The 23,248-nt window shown below is 38.0% G+C and overlaps 2 protein-coding genes across 2 annotated transcripts; both read right to left on the bottom strand.

Annotated features, from left to right (window-relative positions):
- Nucleotides 1–7,662: 7,662 nt before the first annotated feature.
- On the bottom strand, nt 7,663–14,061 carry LOC114467951 (ras-related protein Rab-40C). The gene is made up of 6 exons (XM_028454495.1): nt 12,775–14,061; nt 11,101–11,161; nt 10,918–10,978; nt 10,763–10,840; nt 9,487–9,709; nt 7,663–8,248 (listed from the first exon to the last, which is right to left on the bottom strand). Exons 1-6 carry the CDS (start codon nt 12,914–12,916, stop codon nt 7,974–7,976), a joined length of 840 nt encoding a protein of 279 aa, XP_028310296.1. The 5' UTR covers nt 12,917–14,061; the 3' UTR covers nt 7,663–7,973.
- Nucleotides 14,062–16,085: 2,024 nt separating this feature from the next.
- On the bottom strand, nt 16,086–21,536 carry LOC114467939 (phosphatidylinositol N-acetylglucosaminyltransferase subunit Q-like). The gene is made up of 13 exons (XM_028454477.1): nt 21,060–21,536; nt 20,548–20,708; nt 19,676–19,862; nt 19,354–19,481; nt 19,090–19,286; nt 18,879–19,010; nt 18,689–18,809; nt 18,410–18,536; nt 18,173–18,326; nt 17,990–18,101; nt 17,840–17,920; nt 17,187–17,363; nt 16,086–16,346 (listed from the first exon to the last, which is right to left on the bottom strand). Exons 2-13 carry the CDS (start codon nt 20,698–20,700, stop codon nt 16,194–16,196), a joined length of 1,722 nt encoding a protein of 573 aa, XP_028310278.1. The 5' UTR covers nt 20,701–20,708; nt 21,060–21,536; the 3' UTR covers nt 16,086–16,193.
- Nucleotides 21,537–23,248: the final 1,712 nt, after the last annotated feature.

The following is a 23,248-nucleotide window of genomic DNA, read 5'->3' as shown; positions in this document are numbered from 1 at the left end:
ATACTCAGGGTTGATTGATCCGCTTCATACCAGCTGTAATGAATCAGATACACAGAGTTTCCCATCGTGGGGTATGTTGACCCAGAGTTAATGGATAGACTCAGAGTTTGTTAAACCTCCTTTATGGAATACCCCTCTGGCTTAGTGCGCGTGTTTATATCCCGCTACGTAGTACAGGCGACTCTATAGAGCAATTAATATAGACTAAAGGTTAATGGTTCATGATTTATCACCATGTTTAAAACCTGCATTAACATCACGATTAAACATTTTGAAATACAGAACAAATACAGAAAGAAATAAAACCTGATAAGCAGCGTTTTTATGATTTACAATAATAATAATGGAGAAAATCTTGTTCTGTTTGTGTAATATTTGGATGTTTAATGAGGGTGAGATTGACATGTTGACAAAAAAGAGCAACACAGAAAGTTATGGTGAATGAAATAAAATACACAAATATCTATGTATTTAAATGAATTAAATGGTGACTTGAAACGTTTTCAATACTCACAAAAACCACTCAAACCACTTTTTGAACATAATCTGATTAAAGCAGTGTTTCTCAAAGTGTAGGGTGCGCCCCCTGGTGGGAAATTAAAATATGACAAACAGGAGGACATTTTAAATTTCATGCCAATTTTCTCAAAGTCCTTTTTTCATTGACAATAAAGATAATTAATATTAAACACACACAGAAAGTAATATTTAGAAATTCAAAGACCATTAAATGATTAGACTGCATTAGATTTGGGGCAGGAAATAAAGCATAAAAAAATTATATTTACGTCAGCATGTATTTCATATGGAGCAGAACAATAAACATGCTGACTTAAAAAAACAATTAATCACTTATACATTGTTTTTTACGCAGGTGATTAGTTTAATTTAGTTTTTGTCTTTTGATTTATTTATGAAAAACATGATGTTATTTGTTTATTTCATACGTGCACTGAATTTAACTTTTTTTGGTTTTCTTGAGCTTTTTTGTCAGATTGTAAACAATGTTTCTTTATTTCCTGTATTTTTGACTGCTGCACTTTTACATTTTGTTTTTGGTCAGGTGATTAATCTAATTTAGTTTTTGTGATTTATTATGAAATATGATGTAATTTGTTTCCTGTTATTACAATAAAGTTGGACCACTGAGTTAACGTTTCTAGAGTTGGTTGGATTTGTTTTTGAAACAGAGCGAGTGTGTAGATGACAGGCTCCGCCCCCTGCTCCTCACCTGTCACAGGTGAATCTAATCACATTGATTATTTAAACTCTGGCTGATCTGATCGTTCTTCGTTTGAGCTCCAACGATCTCTGCACGTCTGATCTTCTCAGCGCTATGACTCAGTAGGTGGATCTTTGTCATTAGATCAGGGATTTAAACAAAAACACATAACATCTTAGACAAATTAATATGTATAATGTTAAATAACGTTAAATTATCTAAACATAAATAAATATAACAAAAAAATTATTTTTTTGGTGCAAAAAATATTGGCACAATAACTTTAATTTTACAACATAAATAAACAAAACCTGACTTCATATTTATATTTTCAGATGTTTTCACACATCTGTTTTAATAACTGACTCGACAACATGACTAAACTATATGCTGAGATATGGTTTTAACACCACAGCCTGCCCAAGTGTTTTTGCTGTGTCATACTTTAATGGCTGTTTTTTCCGATGCGTCACGCTTTAAAGCCTATTTTGCGGTGTCATGTTTTGATGGCTTTTTTTTCGCGGTGTCATGCTTTGATGCCTTTTGTCTTGCTCGGTTATGCTTTGATGTTTTTTGCTGTTACGCTTTGATTCCTTTTTTCGCTGTGTCACGTGTTGATGCCTTTTTTTTGCTGTGATGTTTTGATGCATTTTTTTTTCACTCCGTCACACTTTGAAACCTGTTTATTTTGCGGTATTATGCTTTGATGCCTTTTCACTGTCAAACTTTGCCTTTTTTGCTGTTACACTTTGATTGTTGCTGTGTTGTAGTTCGAGTGCTGCATTGTCGCTGTGTCACATTTTGAACAGCACATCATATCCATATATATTTGGCTCCTTTGTTGAATTGCCTAGTCATGATTTCATATTGCTGATGAATTTGACAACCAGCACAACTTTCCCAAACTGCCTAGCTGAGCCATTTTGCAGACTCATGGTTTGAACCTGGAGTATTTTTGAGGAGTCATGGTTTGTTTCTTTGTAAACTAAACATTGTCACGTCCTGACTTCCTATTGATTAAACTAAATAATATTCAGAAGATAAAAACCATTTACAGAATTAAAGCTAAAAGTAAGCGTGGACATAAAACAGCTGAACTCTACGATCACTTAACTCATTCAGTGCCAGCCGTTTTAGAGCATTTTGATTGATTTTTAAAGACCCACAAAATAATTTGTACTATGTCACTTCCTCCCGACACACAGAGATGGCCCGTTTAGCCTGGTTAGTTGATGGTTTTCTCTCACCATCTCAACATAATCAATAATCCACTCAGGTCCACATGTTCTATGTTAGTATGTGGAGCTGTGAGCTGCTGAATACTTTACAATATCACTTCATAGCACCATAATCTCCCTCGTCCCTGCTTCTTCCTCCTTAGCTAATGCTAGCATCAGTGGCTAATCTCTCACCCAAAGGTGCACTGCTGCCACCTTCAGGGCACAGTTGGTCACTACATCACACTACAGCTTAGATATTGAATAGGGACCTCCTCCAGGGTGTTTTCTAGTAATCTCCGTGATAACACGACGAGTTTTCTCGTCAGCGGCACTAAACTGAATGTATTTTAAATAGAAAAAGTAGCTTTAATTCTATATTTGCTGATGCAGAAGGTAAGTCTGAAATAGGGATCAAAGTTAAAACTCACACCAATAACCAACACTGTTCACCAGTTAATATAGAAAAGTTTATTTCATACATAAAAAGCTGAATAACTAACTCTGAATGTTATGCGACACACGTTCTGAAAGTATCCAGAATAAACCGACTCTCCAAAATAATAAAGTAAAACACCGATACTCAGAAATAGTGCCTAAGTCCAATATCTGTGTTTTAATCATCAGCTGTGTAAACTCACAGAACTCAAACCTGAGACTGGAAAAGCCTGATTTAAGTTTTAGTTTCTTCAAAAATGTGGAGGATGTTCAGAGAAATGAAAGTAAAAGCATGAGAACCATATTTGGTTTTTCCTCCTATCGTTGAGGCTCTTATTAGAAGCAGAATCAGACCAAGTGTTCAGTGCTGCAGCGACTCCCACCAAGGTACGTCTCACCACACACACACACACACACACACACACAGTGCTTTAGGGTGTGTTTAACTGGGTGTTATCAGTCTCTGCTCAATGAGAACCAACAAGTTCAAACCAGAAGAAAAAGTTTAACATTTGTGGACACTGTTACAGACCGGAATAGTTTCACCTGTGTGTTCAGTACGTGTGTTTCCTGTCGGGCACTTCCTGTAAAAAACACTCCCGGAATGTCAGTAGTATGCAGCGTGTAACTAATAAGTTGATTAAACGACACTAAAGGAAAACAAGTGTGCGTGCATCCTAACCCTCGGGTTACCACAGACACGTTGGACAGAAATAACATCTGTATTTCAAGGAAAAGTTAAAGAAGCGACAGAGAAACTTTACTGTTTATCTACTCGTTCACTTTTTCAGGCATAAACATTGTCATTCATTTATCGTCCCTCCTGATCCTGTTCATTCTTCTTAAAATACAAAGACTTTTCAACAGCCAGTAGTTAAAATAAACTGTGCTCAAAGTCTTTTCCTTGACTGATCCAATCTGTTCACGTTGGATACTTTTTTTTTTTTGTGCTTTTTACGCAGAAACAACAGATTTCTTATAATCCACTTTATACCAAAGCTCTGCTGAGTGTCTTTTTTTCTCTAGTTAATGATTCCACTGATAAAGTATCAGTTATTTTAGGGACACGTTTGACTTTTTGAGCAAAAATTGGAACAATTGAAATGCTTGAAGACGTTTCACTTATCCAAAAGTTTTCCTTACTTTTAAACCGACTAGTTAAGAGTGTGAGATTGAGACTAGCTAGACTTGGCTAACCCGTCGTAAGGCCTGACAACGTCTGTAGTGTTTGAGTGAATGAGTGAAGCTTTCCCTGGAAAAAGAAAGGAAAACATAAACCTTGTGTGAAATCTGTCCAAGATGAGTCATCAGTATGTTTTCAACAACTTTCCATCGGGCGACCATGAAGTCCAAGGCCAGTGTTGTGTTATCTGTCCTAGACCATTAACAACACAATGTAAGACTGAAACATCCAGAATGACTCACTAATAAATGTGGAGATGTGAGAAATACGTGTGTATCGATCCTACAATAAGTAGCAGATCTCAGGACTTCAGGGATCTTGACCTAAAACTAAATGATTGTAATAGAATTTGCAGATTAAAAAAAGTACAAGAATTGGTGATAACAAATGACTGCAGTCATGTACTGATGAACAAAGGAAGATTTTTTAATTTTTATTTTGTATCTATTTATTTATTTTTTATATTATTATTATTATTATCATCTTGTTATTTGCACATTCTAGTCTAACTACTGTTTATATTTATACTTATTATCATCTTTTCTAGTTGATTGTTTATTGTTGAATGTTTTCACTATTGGAGAGAGCACAGATGACCGAGTCAAATTCCTCGTGTGTACAACATACACTTGGCGAATAAAGCTGATTCTCTGATTACAAACCTCTGCTGATATCTTATTGTTTGATTGACTTTGTAAATTTGGAGGAAGTGTTAATTAATGACGCCATGTTGGCCTGGATTTAGTATCCGGACTTTGACAGTTTCAGTATCAGTCATCTCTAGTTTAACCTTCACGTGTTGATTTTCTTTAATGTGACCAGTGATATCACCATGACTTCCTGTTTTTGGGCGGAGGATGACTTTGATCTACCAGATGGGGTTATTCGGTTAGAGGGAGTGACAACGCCTCAAAATGGTAAAACCTATGTGATGTACCACGGCACCACCAGCCAGGCCGCCCAGTTCATCGTAGGCTCTGGTTTTCGTCCGTCTTCTGGTGGGATGCTCGGCCCTGGTGTTTACCTCAGCAGGGACCTGGAGAAAGCCAGCCGCTATCCAATCAATCACCCAGAGTACGATCGAGTGGTCGTTAAGGTCCTAGTTCACGTAGGAAGGGTGATTTGCATCAACTATCAGGGGCACCCGCTTCAGAAGACCTGGCAATACAACGGTTACGACACGGCTTGGGTGCCGCCCAACTGTGGGATGGTGAAGAGCGGCCTGGAGGAGAATTGTGTCTTTAATCCGTCACGGATCCAAATCCTAAAGCTCATCAGGCCACAGCCAACGAGCACCTATAACGTGAGATACGGTCCAACGGGCTGGTATTAAAGTTATATTATATTCTCCAATGAAGGCTTTTCTACCTGAAACTAAAGTGTCTTTGTAACCTAGAAATAAAAGTTTCATACCTCTGACTCTGTCATTTCTAAAATGTGTCCTATAACCACAACCTCTCACTGAATTACACAAATTATCTAAAAAATAAAGTGAGAAAAGAAACTTAAATAGAGTAAAATCAAAGAAATCAGGTACAGGCTAATGTAAACCTGCATAGGAAGCAACACATCAATCAATGTATTTTATACTTAAAAATTAAAATTTGTATTTTTTTTTAAGAAAAAATAAATGTCCACTTTTTTTTTTTTTTTTTTTTTATTCTTAATACATGAAACACATTTTATCCATGCTTTAAACATGACTAGTATAGGCTACAGTTAACCGGTTTTTACTTTATTCTGAAAAATAGTCAGAAAATAAAATAAGAGATGGGAACTTTCCCACCACAAAGCTGGAATAAACCAAAACATGAGGAGGGGTCTGTTTAAAAATACTCATTCAAGACGTAAATAAGGCTTTTTGGTTCAGAATATCTTTAGCAAATTGAACTAAAATACACACCACATAAAAGTTTGACTTCTATATCTGCCCAAATTCATCATTTTGATGTGAGCGTTTCTCTTCAGCTGATACTCAGAGGGCGGAGTAATACACTTTATACTGTCTGATGTTAGATATACTGTATAGTACAGGTGATACATGTTATTTAAAGATACGGTAGGCGATTTCCTCCAGATACATTTTTTTTAAGTTTTTGGTTAAAATTATCTTTATGTTCTGACAGAAATTAAGATCTTATGTTCTCTGAAAAAGTAACAAAGTAAATCATCATCTGTAGCAGCTGTAAACCTTTAAGAACTTCAACCAATAGAAAAAAAAGAACCATTTTTTTAACCAATCACGTCTCCCTGCTCGTTCTCAATCCCTCGCATTCACGAGCTCACACTGAAAGCTCGTCACCGTTGACAGTTAAATCAGAGTTTTTTTTAACATATATAATGATCAAGTTTATTGTTTACTTACTGCTGAATGAGACAACGTTTCTACACAATACAAGTGATGAGCTGAGCTCCTCTTCTGCAGCAGCTGTGAGCATGCATGTGAGTGAGACGAAGCACATTCAAAATCATGCTAGCTTTACCGTACCTTTAAATATGATTGACATTAAATGTAGTTTTAATCACTGTCTCACAGGGTCAGACCAGTTATCCACCAGGTGTTTTAATTTAAGTTTTTTTTTTTTGTCTTATTTCATTATTTTTAATGTAGTTCTGTCTGTTTAATTTCGTCCTTTTAGTAATATTTTTACTCATTTGAGTAATTACATACAAACATTTTTTTTTTTGTACTATATTTGACTTTTAATCTTTTTATTGCTGATTAATTTATTAAGATCCCCATTAGGAACTGGAATATCAATTTCAGTCTTTTTTTTAAATCCTATATTTTATACTTTTAGTGTTTATACATTTGATGTATTTCAGTTTGTTTTTGTACCTAGTGGTTGTTTGTTAATCGATTCTAGCAGGTCCGTCACCATGGGGGGTCATGGGGGGCCCCGGACCGCAGAGCACAAGCATTGTGCTCAATCACTTGTGACAGGTTTTTCTTTTTTTTTGTGTGTGTGTGTGTGCACGAGTGTGGGTGACAGAGGTCTGGATTCAATATTTGTCTTTAACACAAAGATTTAAATATTGTTTCCTAAAATTACCAGCAAAGATTATTCATAAAGGATGTGGTTGAAACCACCTTCATCAATGTTATTTCATCAGTTTTTTTAATCAACAAAAAATGACAACATAACTGAAAAGAAGAAAATGTGTAAAATAAAAACTTTCAGATTCGTAGGTAAACACTGAGCTGGTGACTTAACTAAATACAACACCATTGTCCTCTGTGACATTTAGTAAACTTATAATATTCAGTAATAATTTGAGACAAACTGCAGACATTCAACAGTTTTATTGTGAAAAACTCTCACACTGTACAATCAATAATTTAGAAAACGTGGAGCTTAAACAAAGCAGCTTTAGCCACAAACGCACGACCATAGTGTTGTGTTTTTCCTTCTAGTTCTTGTACACAGTTACACAACCACACAGTCCTCAGTCCTATCATTACACAATCCTAAAAAACAACACAACTGTGTGCGTGTGTGTGTGTGTGTGAAACGACAAAACCTGTTGCTGCTGTCGGGGACGAAAAATCTAACTTTTAGCTCCAAAAGTGACTTTTTATGGAATGAATGAAATACAAGGACTGAAAATAAAAACATTTCATTGATTTAATGACTTTAAACACAAGTTCACTCTGGTTTACGGCCAGTTTAGGTTTATGATGATGATGTGGTGGTTGAGTAAATGAATGGATCCAAAGGTCTGGGCTGTGCTTCTGGTTAAATACGTGTTGAACTGGAACAACTCCGCATGTTTCCCGTGAACAATTCTTAGTGTTTTGGCGTCAGAGGTGAAGCTTTGTGTACACGCAGTGATCCGTGGAGTGTTCCTAAAACCCTGAGACCCCCCCCTCCTCCCAGCTCCTTCAGTCAACGAGGCGTTCAGGCTCCCGTTCTTAGGAGATCTTACAGTTGCTGCGTGTGCAGTTCTGCGGCGGACTCTGCGGCGGACGGATGGACTTGGAGCGCTTCAGACTGTTTCCTTTGGAGCCGCCGGCCTGGTTGGCCACGGAGTAGGAGCGTCCGTGCATCATGACGGCGTTCATGCCGTTAGCCATGGAGAATGACTTGAGGTGCGACTTGATGGCGACGGGCAGCGGTAGTTTATCGATGAGGTGGACCGGAGTGCACGACACGATGGCTCTGCAGCAAAGGTCCTGGAGGCTGAAAACTGACGAGAGGAATAGAAAAGAAAAGCGCTGAGTCACACAAAAGGAACATGAAACAAACCATTTATATCGCGATATAATATTTCCTCCTTAGAATTACATGAAATAATGGAAAATTTAATTTCTAAATATCGTTTCAAAAGTTGTGACTTAAGCTATTTATTTTGAATAAGGTTTTATTATTTTCTATAACTATGCATAGATTGGATCAATTGAAGAGTGAAATACAAGGACCAAGAATCAAAATATTTCAGATGTTTAATGACCTTAAAAACCTGGTTTATGGAGCTAAGTATAGGTTTAACTCTGAATTATGACATTAAATAAAACACCCCTACATTAAGAAATGTTAAATACTAATTAAATAGTTTTGTTTGTACAAATGTGTCTTAACAGATTCTACCTAAACCACTGCTGCAGCCACAGTCTCACTCTGAACTGAGTTTAAAACTTGAGAGCCCTGTACTAATGCACATCTTACGTAAATAAAGAAAAGTAAAACTAAAACATGTGAGGCTGTTATATTACATGTTCTATTGGTGCCACAGGCAGAAAATGAGAAGAACCTGATGAGGGGTCTTTGGTGTAAAACCACCTGTTTACTGTGTCTCTACTCTATGTTCGTATGTTGGATGTACGTAACATGTTTGTGTGTAATTAATTTTCCCACTGGTTTTTTTAGTTTTTTCCTCGATGTAGGAGGGGCTAAGGACAGGGGATGCTCCGGGACATTTATTATCTATTTGTTTAAGTCCAGTGAGCATTGGTGCAAACTTTATTTATCAATTTATCAAATTCATTACACCAGATAAATCACACACTATTTTATTTTGCACCCACAAATAAACCCTTTATAACACTAGAGTATCTACACCTCTTTGTACATCCAACCTTCAAACACATACTCATTTGGACATAATTGACGACTGTACTTAAGCTCCTCCCACTATATGAATACATACTTCTGACAGACACTGTACTAGTTAAAAAATACAGACAAGAGAAGCACAGAAAATACTCCAAAAATGTCTCTATAATCCCACAGAACTACAAACAAACAAAATAACAGAAATACACAAATATACAATATAACTCCAAAAGAGAGATTTTACAGGAAAAATAGAGAAAAAGAAAACAGACTGTTTTCATTATTCTGACTGCTGACATGAATGTACATAATGTTGTCCACCTCTACTACTATACATCTATGGTAATGTCACACAGCATTTAAACATCTCACCTCTGTTGGGCCTCCAGAACTTCTCCATGCCGTGCCTCATGAGGACGATGCGCGACAGCTCCGTGAACGACTCGATGACGTTGAAGTTGCACAGCGGGCTCACCTCAAAGAACGTCATGCAGTTCTTCTCAGCGTACGCTCGCGCCTGCTCCGTGGGAACCTGGCGTTTGAATGCCAGGTGGAGGCGGTTCCCCACCAGGATCCGAGGCACCCCCGGTGCATGCTGGGAGAAAGAAAACACAAAACAAAAACAACCACAGCTTAAGATATGTTCACATTTAAATCTCCTGACTAGAACATATAAAGCTTTTATTGAGAGGAAAACAGGACCAGACGTCTGATTGTATTTACATTATTTTTTGGTACAATACTTTTCATCAATATTTGGCTGAACTTTTAATTAAGGACACATTTGGAATGTTGGAAATCCTGTCATTTAAAGGTGAATTTAACTCTGTTCCATGTTAGCTGTGCTGTATGAGCAGCATAGCAGCTAATAGCTAGGTTTCCATTACAGAATTTCACAAAATAAAAGCGATATTTCTAAATGTTGACAAAGTATAATTACGCTTTAAACGTGTTTCCATTGAAGGTTGTTTTGATGCCTCATAACTCCCGTGAGATCTCGTCCTTACCACACCTGTACCAAACCAAGTTTACTCAGAGAAAAGTGGTCATGTGACCAGGTACGTCACATTCTGTGTTGTGTTTCCATGGCACCTTGACACATTTCAAATGTCTGAAAAACCTCAATGTGTGAAAACGTTTTTGTGATATTTTAGTGTTTTTTAAATTCAGGTGTTTCCATATTGCACTATTTACATTTTGCCCATTTCCAAGAGTAATTTAAACGCAGCTAATGTTAGTTTAAGGTGGGCTTGAATGGTCAACATGAAAGTTGGTCACACACTGATCTACTACTCAATGGTTCCTGTTCTAAGAACTAATGTCCTTCATTGGCTTTTTAAACATTTTGATCAACGTGCTGAAAATTGTTCATCGATGGAAGTAGAAGGTTTGGTTTTTTCTGCTTTATTAAGAAACATATTAGATATTTCAGTGGGTCACATTTTTACTGAAAATAATATATTAAAAAGTATCAGATGTTTTACCAATGTGGCCCTAATCAAAGTATTTATTTATTTTCATTGTGTCTGATTCATACTTAAAATAATCATCACCTGACCGAATCACAGAGCATAATCACTAATAATTTATCGGTCGATTCTGTGATTCCGTTACCGTGGAAACCACAGTTTCATCCTACACGCCTCACCTCGTCGATCTCTCGTATCCACCTGTCGATGCCATCAAACGACCAGCGGTTGGTGATGTCGTAAACCAGCAGGATTCCCTGAACACAAACACGGCTAACGGTTAGCATAGCGCTAGTTTTCCTCTGCGGGAAGGCTAAAGGTGGTCGTTCCTCACCTGAGCGCCGCGGGAATACGAGCGAAAGATGGTGCAGAACCTCCCCTGTCCTGACGTGTCCCTGAGAACATCCACACAAACACACACAATTTACTGATTAATTAGCCACGCCCCTTTACCCTTTGACCCTGCTCAGCCAGCGTTGCTACATGCTAAGCTAAAGAAGAGATTTGAGGTGCTCACCACAGCTCCAGCTTCACTCTCCTGCCGTCCAGAAGGATGGTGGTGGTTTTATAATCGATCCCTGGACACACGGAGAGAACAGAGAGATCTGACAAATGTCACTAAAAATAACACAACACACACATCACCCAACAACACCCAACAACACACACATCACCCAACAACACACACATCACCCAACAACACACACATCACCCAACAACACACACATCACCCAACAACACCCAACAACACACACATCACCCAACAACACCCAACAACACACACATCACCCAACAACACATCAGAAAACAACAAAACAGTTCCAACGCTGAGGTTTGGTTGTAGATCATGAAGCAGAGAAGAAGAGCTCTCCTAAGGGACCTTTACCCTCTCCTTAAACCACGTGTCAAACTCAAGGCCTGGGGGCCAAATCCCACCCTTCGGAGCATCAAATTCGGCCCACTCAAAAAAAATAAAAGTGACAAAGAACAAACATTTTGTCAATGACCAATTAATTCAGTTGTAGATTTCTCAGCCCCTCCAAATACAAAGATTAAATCAAAATCCACAATATTTGCAGAGTTCAATTTTCCATTAATAACTGTTGTCATATGATATAAGAACATCATATGACGACAGTTATTATTAATCTGAAATTGTTGAAAGAACTTTCAATTTTTCCCTAATCTGGCAAATTTCCCTCAAATTATTGCACGAAATTTCCAGAAATTCCTCAAAATCAGGGAACTTTAAGTTAAGGTCCTGTAGGGACTGATATACGTTATAATTTATACGTGGAAGTGCAAACCAGGGCCCATTAATGTTGAATCTGCTTTTTTCCACCTAAAATCTGTGGCCCTTGAACTAAAATGAGTGAAGCACCCCTGCCTTAAACAGTGCGTTGACACGCTCTGGTGGCTGAAGTTAGCGAGCAAATCACTGACTGTTGAAGACACTCAAACCCTGAGGACCTTCAAAGTGTGTGTGTGTGTGTGTGCGCGCGCGCAACTGCAAAACTGTCTCATTAACGAATCACCTCAGTGTCAGAGTTCATAGCTTAGGGCTGGGCGATATATGCAGTTGGCAATATAAAAAGTCACAATATTACCTATATGGATAAATATTTTTTTAATAACTTATTTTGTTTTAAAACACTTGTTTTAGGAGTGGGAGCTTTCACTACTTTTTAGAACAACATTAAAAAGCACAGTTTCACTCACACATGCTGTCCTTTAGAGGACTAAAAGCCTAAAGTGGCACATTTGTTATTAAATGTGTGTGTGGCTGAATTGTCTTTCTGGAAAACATTTTGAGGACAATTCCATTAAAGTTTGGAGGGGAATCCGATCAATGTATCGATTTTGGATCACTTTAAAAATGGTAAAACTCCTCTCATCATTGGCCAAAATTGAGTGATTTTTATTAAATTTGACTAATTTAAGTCTGATTGGTTTGTCAATGATCCAACGGAGTTGAATCCAGTTTGTGCGTCCACACTGTACGGTTATTAATGGGATATAAATGTGTGAATGATCAGGATCACTGATGACTATTATTGATTCTCATTCCAAACCATTAGATCAGGAAAATGGAGAAACCTGATACGTTCAAATCAGATCTGGAGGCGTAAAACGTTGATGGAACATCTTTATTTATAACCCGATCGCTTGCTATTGATCGGGTGCGACTCACCGCTGCTGTAGGCGTATGGCGACTCTGCCGAGCCGTCCTGGAGGCTGTCCAGTATCTCTCCTTTCCCCACGTCGCTGTCGCCCACCAGCAGGAACTTCAGCAGGTAGTCGTAGCTCTTCACGGGGCTCCCCTGACTCCCCATCTTCACCTTGGTCTCAGCCAGTGTGTGTGTGTGTGTGTGTGTGTGTGTGTGTGTGTGTGTGTGTGAGGCAAACACAGTTTGTTTATGCCATGGGTTTAAAAGTCTGAGTGTGAAACGTTTGGCTTTGAGTCAAAAAGGGAAAAAAGTGTTGGAATAAAGTCCTGCTTGGAAAACAAGGCCTCAGCCTAAAGTGCAGCTCTGGGAAAAAATCATTCCTAATTCTGCAGATAAAAAACGTTTGGTCAAAGATGTGTGTGTGTGTGTGTGTAGTGGATTATCTACCAATGCAAATGAAAACAAATAACTCAATTAATAATTACTTAACGTATAGACAGATTTAGGTTTTTGTCCTATAACAATTTCACTCTCTGGACATGAAACATATTAAAATGATGTAATTTTTGTTCAAAACATACATTCAACAATTCGGCCACTAAATTCATATTTTAAAAACAATTACATAATTATAAAAAAAATCTGAAGTGAAAACGCGGTCCTGAATGTAAAAAACGAAGCTAAAATGGATGTAAACAGATTTGTGATTTTTATTCCCTTTAAAGGAACAAAACATGAATAATTAAAGAACTGAAGCTACGATCATGTTCTACTTTAATAAAAAGCATTTTCCTCTTGGTTTTTCACCAGTGTTTATGGTATATATTAAAAAAACATTTGACAATCTTGGAGATTTCTGGATTGTGTTTTTCTTCCCATTTTAAAACGCAGCTTTCAGGTTAGCTTAGCTCGCAGCAACACACTGCTAAGGGTCTTAAACTAACCGAAATAAATGCACATTGATATCTATGTTAACATACAGTGCCTGTGATGCATATGGAGTCATTTGTTGTTTAAAAATATGGATGTGGAATGATTATAAATAACGCAGAAATAGGATGATTCGCGCTGTGCTAACTTAGCTTAGCACAACTTCCAGGCCGCCCAGATTTTCCCTCTTAGATCGCTCCGCAGTAAAGATTTTCTCGGTTATTCCTCTGGATTTACGCGGTGTTTTGGCCCTTACGTCCAGCTTGGGTTCGTGTGATAGTTCTCAGTCCCCGGTTTGTCCACCTGGAGCCGTTAAACCGTCAAACGGACAGTGTTTCTCCTTCCGCTGCGCGACAAACACTGAAGCTGTCAGAGGCGCAGCCCCCAGACCCCTCCTCTCGTCCCGCCCACTCAGCCAATCATCGACAGGGATTGTCTCCGTGGCGACGCCCACCGTGGCCACCATTGGACGAGCTTCAATGTCAGTCAAAGGCCGCTGTCAACAAGGCGCAGATGGTGTAGAAACAAAGCGGAACAATGTCAACAGAACAAAGACTGCGCGTGTCACCGACGGACGAAAACCACTGGAAACATGACGATAATGAGACAAATATCACTATTATAACAACTTATACATTAATCGTCGGAATTATGAGATGTTAGTCATAACTATTGGATAAAATCACGTATTTATAAGATAAAATAACGTCATAATTATGTAATAAGAATATAATAACTTTCTGTATTTGTTACAGAATTGACTTTTTGTCTCATTATGGATATTGATCTTGTAATTTTCATCTGAAAAACATCGTTTGTCTCAGAATTAGGTATAAAGTCAGGAAGAACTTTATTTATTTATTAATCTTATGGTGGAAAATTCTGTCACAGCCGCAATAAATGATAATAATAATAATAATAATAATAATAATAATAATAATAATAATAATAATAATAATAATAATAATAATAGATATGGATGAGGATGAAGAATTAGAATAACTACGAAAGGCCAGGTTAGGATTAAATCCAAGAACTATTTGTTTTGAGGAATAATTTAAAAAAAAAAATGAAGATACTAAAGACTTTAAACCTAATCTAACACAAATTACTTTTGTTTTTTATAAATCACATTTCTTCTGTTTTATACCTTTTCATTGTTTATTTTTTTAATCCATTAATGAATCAATGAAACAAACCTAAAACAAAATACAATATGAATCTTTGAATCCGTTGCCTTCAAAATGAGTGAGATAATGCGAAAGTAGTAAATACGATATTTTATTTTTTAGGAGAAAACACAAACATGGTCAATAAGATTAAAACAAAAAACAATGAATTAATTTAATTTTTAAGACGTTTAGGCATTAAAAATGTAAAAAAAACTTCACACAAAGAATCAAAGGTTTCCTGTTTACAGTCTGCTGCAGCAGCTCACGTGTTTACACTGTTTATTAAACAAGAACAACTCCTTCGTCAGCACATTTGCATTTCTTTTGCTGCCGTAAACAAATCAGTCATATCTTCTCGTGCAGAATTTGTTTTTCTACACATACATTAGTCATCTTAAAGATAGAAATCCTTATTTTAATCAGAAACAGACAGAAAAAGGGTTAAAAATGTCAAGATTGGCATAAAAGTGGCAGAAAACTGGAAAATAAATGGTGAATGTGGTTAAATTGGCAAAAATAATCATGAAAGATGGTGAAGAGGTTTAAAATGACAATAATGGGTCAATATATGTGACATTAGATGTAAAGGGTTTATAAGTAGTGGAAAGGTCTGGAAAACTAGAAAAATGTGCAGAAAAGGCATTGAAATGCAATGTAGAAGTGTCAGAAATGTAGCAAAAATACATTAAAAGGAGCAAAAAAAACAGCAATACAAAGTAATGAAATTAGGTTAAAATATGGAAAGTTTGGTGTAGTTGCAGAAAAAATTGTAAAAAAAATAGGCAAAAATGGGCTGAAATTGATCAAAAATATTCTGAATTTCTTGAATGCATCCAGCGACCCTCTCCCCATGCTTCGTGACCCCCAGGTTGAGAACCACTGCAGTAGTTAAATGATGCTATTATGTACCATTAACTGATGTTGTGGACACATTTGATCATTGTCATGTTCTATGTGAATTAGTGCTGGACAATACGAACATAAAATCATGTTTATCTCCATAAAGTTTTACAAAAAGTAGAATCTGGGTCTTTTTATAATGTCTATGCGATTCAATGGACAGCACGTGTGAGTGAGTCATTTATAATCTTGACCTTTCTGCTTTTTATTAAACAAAAAATATTAATAAAATATGAACTACATTTGGTTTTTTATAGTTGTAATTTAAAAAGTGTATTCAAACATTTCTTTAATTTGTTAAAATTCCATGAGAGAAATAATGACTAAGGTTCTCATGTTCATTCTTTTATTTCTCAGCATAAATATAAAAACTTGAGTAAACTTCAGAGCTGTTTTTAAGACTCCACGTGTGACGCTGCCCTTCCTCTAGGTGGCGCCGCTCAGTCCGTTTTGGTGCTTTTGTGTTTCCACGGGTAAATCAGCTCCCCCACAAACAGCTTTTTGACGAGGGCGCTCCACGAGTCTTTGGGGTAGCAGCTGTAGGTGGGGGTCCGGTAAGTCTGGACCACAGCGCTGCAGCTCAGAGGGTTCATCTGAAAACAGGCAGGACAGCAGCCTTTAGGAAGGAACAACAGCTGCTCCAGTCATTAACCACGACTATTTACCTGATATTTTCTTTTTTCTGAAAACAACTAAATGTGTTTTTTAAGGATGTCCTTATTACATAATTTTTAAACTTGTAATTTATTATTATTTATTTATTTTTATTTGAATTATTTAGAATTTAAAATCTTTTGTTGTTTTTGATTTTTACTGTTTTTATGCAAATTTCAATGTTTTCTATTTTATAAATTCCTCATATTTTATATATTTTAAATCACTTTAAACTACAATTAAATTTGTATAAATGTTCTTATCTGAAAAAAGAAATAAACATACTCATTAACCTATTTCCTTACTTAGTTATTTCATTACACATTTACATATTTACTTAATTAACGTCCTCACTAAGTTACTGTCTTTGAAATCATATATTTTTACAATTAATAGGTTATTTAGGTTTTAACTTAGTTACTCACTTAATTCCACACTTACTACTTTATTTAGTTACTTTGTCACCGAATTACATACTGTTATTTAATTACTTGCATATTTAATTACTTGCATAGTTACGTAATTACTTGTATAGTTACATACCAAGGTATTTTTGCTTAGTTATTAATTACTTGCGCAATTTCTTATTTAAACACTTTGTTATTTTGTTTTTTAATGAAAGCGGGGCTTCGCTGATTATTTATCACATGATGAGTTATTGATGAGTCGTAAGTCGTGATTGGCTCTGATCCATCTGATCCATCATGGAAGCAGTCTTTGTGTAACACTCGTGGACGTGTTGTGGTGTTGCAGTTTGTGTAATTGTGTAGTTGTGTTACCTCCATCAGCAGGTGGAGGGCCGAGCCCTCCTCCTCACAAAGAACCCTGAACTTGACACCCTCAGCCAGACGGTACGGACGAAGCAGACGGAGAAGGACGGCGAACAGAGGGAAGGAGTTGATGAAATCTACGCTGAGGTGGAGAACGCCCTGGAACAAAACCACCAGCAGACGGAGCTGCGCAGACACACACGCACATACACAGTCAGGATCCTTCTTTAGCAAATTAACATGTTTGGTTAGCTTAGCACGTAGCGACCACTCCCACATGTTTGGTTAGCTTAGCATGTAGAGACCACTCCCACATGTTTGGTTAGCTTAGCATGTGGCCACCAGCCCCACATGTTTAGTTAGCTTAGCACATAGCAACCAGCCCCACATGTTTTGGTTAGCTTAGCACGTAGCGACCAGTCTCAAATGTTTGGCTAGCTTAATACATATCGACTATCCGCACATGTTAGCTTAGCACGTAGTGACCAGTATGTGCAGCGTCCCTCTCATATTCCTTCTAAGCATGTTGTATATCTTTGTGAGGGAAATGGAAATTTAAAGATTAATCTATGTGTTCCTTGTATTACAGACGGTAAATATTCTACTTCCTGTGATACTGAAGGAACTTCCTGCTGGAATCAGAACGTTTGAGATTTTCTTACCAGAGTGAAGACGAGGTAGTAGAGAGCAGTGGTCGGGAGGAGGAAGAGCAGCACGGTGAAGAGCAGTGTACCGATGAAGAGCTAGTACACACACACACACACACCTGTTACCTTCCATGTTACAGATGTGTTAGAGATGTGTGGTGGTACCTGGTCCACGTCGTAGGAGCAGGAGTCCACCCTCTGCCTCAGGACGTTCCACTTCTTCCCTCTGAAGAGTCTCCATAGAGACGAGAGTCCGTAGACCTTCAGATAGTAGAGCCTGAGGAGGAGAACCAGCAACCAGCTGTAGACCAGGGTCTACCACATGGTTTACACATATATCTACGTTACCTGGCCCCATAGACGTAGAAGCAGTAGATGTGGAAGGTGAACAATGCCACGGCATCAGAGAGCAGCGACAGAGCGAAGGAGAGTCCGAGGCAGGCGGACAAGCCCCCGTACCACAGCAGGCCCTCGATGAACGGAGACATCAGCTGGACGTAGCCTGAGGACGCACACGCACCATGTGACCAGCCACGCCTTTAGAGGGTGGTCACGTTACGCTAGGGGGCGGACCCTGTCACTCACTGATCCACAGATGAATATGGTAGAGGAAGAACCGACCCAGGACCTGGTCCAGGGCCCGGTTCATCTTCAGGCCTGCTGGAGCTCCCATCAGCCACTGCAGCAGCTCCTCCAGCTCCTTGGCAACGCGCTAGACAACAAAGAAACATCAACGACATACAAACAACCACAAGAGAAACAACAAAACAACAACAACATACGAGAAACAACAACAACAAACAAGGTCAACGACAATCGACAACAAAGTATGAAGGTGTGAGTGTGAGTGTGTGTAGCACGTACGTGGGCGGCGGGCAGCACGGTGTTTGACAGCGTGGTGATGTTCTGGTCTCTGTAGAGCCACGACATAAGCAGCAGACCCAGCGCCACGTCCACCATCACAGACAGCAGCACGTTGGCCTTCCTGTAGCAGCATTGTACGGGTTAAAAGAGAGTGTGTGTGTGTGTGTGTGTGTGTGTGTGTCACACTTGCCTCATAAAGTGCTGGTGCTGCATAGCAGCGTTCCTGTTGCTCAGCATCCTCATGTGCTCCGCCCTGTAGCTCAGCTGGACGCACGACGACAGTTTAGAGCACAGGAAGCTCAGCGGGTAGAACCTAAACATCCTGTAGTGACAAACACACAGAGCTGTGACCTCAGAGGTCAGAGGTCATCACCGCTGTAATATTTACGGTCTGATCTCACCGTAGGTCACAGACGGACGTGCACACGGTGAGGATCCATGTGAGCAGGATGCAGAGCGGCGTGGAGGCCTGACGTAGCAGCTCCACCAAGATGCTGGCCTCCCTGCCCTCCGTCTGCCAGTGGGTCGACTTCAGAGGACCATCGTCATAGCGATCCATGAAGAAGAGCGGCCCGCTGCTCGCCACCGTCTGGAACACCTGTAGCAGGACACACCAGGTAACGCCACGCACGCATACACACCCACGCACACACGACTCCTCTCACCTGTCTGAGCTCTGACTCTGATTGGCTGTTGGACTCTTTGATGGGATGAAGCTGAGACTGCATCACCTTCTTCTGCTCGTAGTGAACAAAGATCACCTTCTCCTCCTCTTCATCCTTTTCTTTCTCTCCTGAACGCTCACAATAACATCAAACACAAACAGGTTTGGTTAGCTTAGCATGTAGTGACCAGTCCCACATGTTTGGTTAGCTTAGCACGTAGCAACCAGTTTGGTTAGCTTAGAGACTTAAAAATATGACTAACAGGACTAAAACTTTCAAAAATTCACAAAAATGAGATTTTCTGTTTCCGTGCAGGTCTCACCCTGATCCCTGCATGCGACCTGACAGGTGAAACCTGTGCGTCCCAGGGTGCGTCTGACCTGCAGCCAGCGGCGCTGAGGGAAGATGGTGCTGAGGTCCTGCAGGAAGCTCTCCATGCCCTCCTCCTCCTCTTTAGGTAAACTCCAGGAGCCGAGGATGCACAGGTCCACGCCGCTCTGAGCTCGCATCTGAGATACATCAACCATCCAATCACACGGTTTCAACCAATCATGTGTTTCATTCAATCACATGTCACTCTGCAACATCATCTAAACCTTCTAAAGTGATCCTCCACGGGTTTTACAAATGTGGCCTAAAACCTTTGAAATGTATTTATCAGAAGATCTATGTTTATTAAAACACATTATTATGCACCATATTTGTTTTATATCCTTTTAAAAATAGGACTACTTTACAGTTTTACAGCCTGTGTTCCACCATCATGAAATCATGTGATTGACGATGTCACACGGCCCCACTGCCTGTAAATGTCTTATTGTTTTCTATTGGAGTGAAACATTCAGACTGATTTATAGATTATTTAGTAGATTTGGTTGCTCTAAAAAAACAGGAAAAGCTAAAGGTGGCAATGTAAACCTCTTGTTTACAGAAAGAGGATAAAAACAGTTGTGACGGGAGAAAATATGTGACCGCAGGGGGCGACAGTTCCAACTCTGAGGTTTGGTAGTAGACAATGAAGCAGAGAACAAGAAATAGTAAATCACAGACTGTTGAAGACACACAAACTCTGAGGATTTATGTCTAAGGTTTTAGGTCACATTTGTAAAAAACAGTGGAGAATCCCTTTAAACACAAACACAAGGGTTGGAGGACAACTCAAGCTAAGGAGACCACAGCGAGTCCTTCCTTCACCTGCTGCAGGTAGACCTTGACTTGTCCTGGGATGAAAGGATAATGGATGACTGCGAGAACCACCGCTGACTCGTGACTGGGAATCCATCGACCCACCATCAACCCACTGTCTGCTCGGTTACAGCACTGAGGGAAGAACACCTTCAGCACCATGACGGGTCCTGGAAATTAAAAACCAGCAATATGTGAAACTAAAGACCAGCGTAAGGATTATAACTTTTATTGATTACTTTAAGTTTATTATTTTTAAAATTAGCTAGAAATATAACATGCTCTTATTTTATTATTTAACAGGTTTTTATGTTATCACTTTATGTTATTTAATCATGACTTTAATGATTGGTTTTAGATATTATTTCGTCATTTCTAAAAAAAAAAAAATTCTCTTTTTTTTTTTACATTACTGTGAAAAAAATCACGAGCAACTTTTGTAGAATCCAATAAAATCAAAGACTGTGACCTGTTTCCTGCTGAATGTGGTGATAATTCAGATAACGCTATAAATAACGCACCGTACGGAGCAGAAGAATCCCGTCGTCGATCCAAAATCCTCGTGTTTTATATAAATGTTGTTGGAGCTCTGCAGAGCAGGAAAAACTCCTAAAAACTGACGCTTTTTAAACGGATTCTGGCGCTACTGAGACTCCGGTGCTCCTCCTCCTTCCGTCCTTCACACAGAGAGGACACAGCTGGTTGCTGTGGCAACGCTCAACCCAGGGCAGGAATGTCATTGATTTCCACGGCAACGATTTAAAGTAGGTCACCGGTGAACCAGAAACGGCTTCAAAACGCCTTTTATAGACAATGCAGCCGAACCAAGGCGACGTCTGTCGGGTTTTACATTCATTACTCAGATGAACTGACGGTAAAAAATACAGTGAGAGTTTATAATCAGCGACAGAAACACGGGTTTTATCTCCGTCCGTCACGGACTCTCCACAACAACCGTCGACCAACAGGCGCCATTTTCTTTGTTTATATTCCGGTCCGTAAAATGCTCCGACTGGAAACCACAGGAAGTCACGAGACTAAAGTAGAATACTAGTGTAAATTATATTATTATACATTCTAATTTATTTCATTTATACATAATATAATATGATTATTATTAGAAATCACTATTGATGAATACGTATATTGGAATAAATTATTAATTTACTTATTCTGTATCCGTTTTTCGTTGTTTTTTTAATGTACAAATCTGTTTTCATTATTTCTTTATTAATACATGTATTTCCTTCCAGCTGATCTGTTTGCATGTATTATTATGGCTGTTGATATTATTTGAAGTTTTCTTATTTGTCAAATTGTTTAACTATTCATTCTTTATTTTTTTAGTCTGGGAATGATAAAGTATATTCTTACATTTGTATCTTCTGTCGTTGTTTTAATTATCTGTCAGTCAGCCACAGTCAAGCTGTTCGTGTGTTTGGCCAATTTAAGCTCATTCTCATTTTATTTGTTTTCACAATCTTTGATTTCAGAGGTTTAATAACTCCTCACGAGTATTGTAGAAGTTCTTCAATGTTCATAAACCTATAACAATATTTTTGCTTTACATTTAAAGTCTATATATTGAAGTTTTAGTTGTTTCAGTCTGTTTCTGACATTTAAAATATGTATTAAATACTTTAAAGCAAACACATCACAGTCCAAAGCAGCATCAGAGGATAATCTGGTTTTAATGATGTAAATTTAATCAAAAAATTCTGATAAACTGATGAACATTAATGAAAACAACAGTAACAAAGTGTTGTGGGACTCACCAGAGGAGCCTCAGGGTTGGACTGTGATGTGATGGAGGCGTCACTCCAACTGAACACTTTTATCTTTTCACACAGAACAAGTCAAAGGCGGGAAGGGTTAACGTGTGTGTGTGTGTGTGTGTGTGTGCGTGTGTAAATTATTTTTTTATATATTGTATAATTAAGATGCAAAATTTTGTCATTAAATGAAAAATGTCTCCCTGAAAAAAAAACTAATTTCCATCTTTAAAGAATCTATTTGCATTTTATTTTGAAATGATGCCTCTGTATGTGTAAAGCTTTACTGAACAAAGATAATAATAAGATTCTATAGTTAATATTAATTTATTAACTTTTATTGTTGTGTTTTATATGGGGCACCGTTTGTAAAGTTGCACATGCTAAAATAAACAGCAACATTTAGCAACAAAACATGTTTAAAAAAATGTGATTTTTTTTTAACGTTACTTACTACCAGATGTACAGCAATATTCATGAAACTTGTAATATTTTTTTTCTTGTAAAAATATAATACGATGTAAATGTTAAATATGAATAACGTCACGTCCCGTGTATATTGATTCCAACATTTAGATTTAACATTCAGATTTAGATTTAATATTAAGAATTTACAATTAGATTTTAATAATAAACATTAACATTTAGATTTAGAGTTAACATTTAAATTTAACATTCAGATTTAGATTCAATAGTGAACCGTTATATTTAGATTTAACATTGACATATTTTTCACGAGAAAAGTAAATGTACACAAATATTGCTGTAAATATGGTAAAAAGTAACATAAAAAAGTTCATATACGTTTTTTTAAACGTGGTTTGTTATTAAATGTTGCGAACAGTTGCCGTTTATTTTAGCATGCGCAACTTTACATTCTGCGCCCCATATGAAACATCTAAAACTCCTCTTTGCACACCTCAGACTACATATCCCAG

The sequence above is a fragment of the Gouania willdenowi genome, chromosome 8 (assembly GCF_900634775.1).
Source record: "Gouania willdenowi chromosome 8, fGouWil2.1, whole genome shotgun sequence".
NCBI lineage: Eukaryota > Metazoa > Chordata > Actinopteri > Blenniiformes > Gobiesocidae > Gouania > Gouania willdenowi.
The sequence above is the reverse complement of the archived record's forward strand: the minus strand, read 5'-3'. Positions and strand labels throughout refer to the sequence as shown.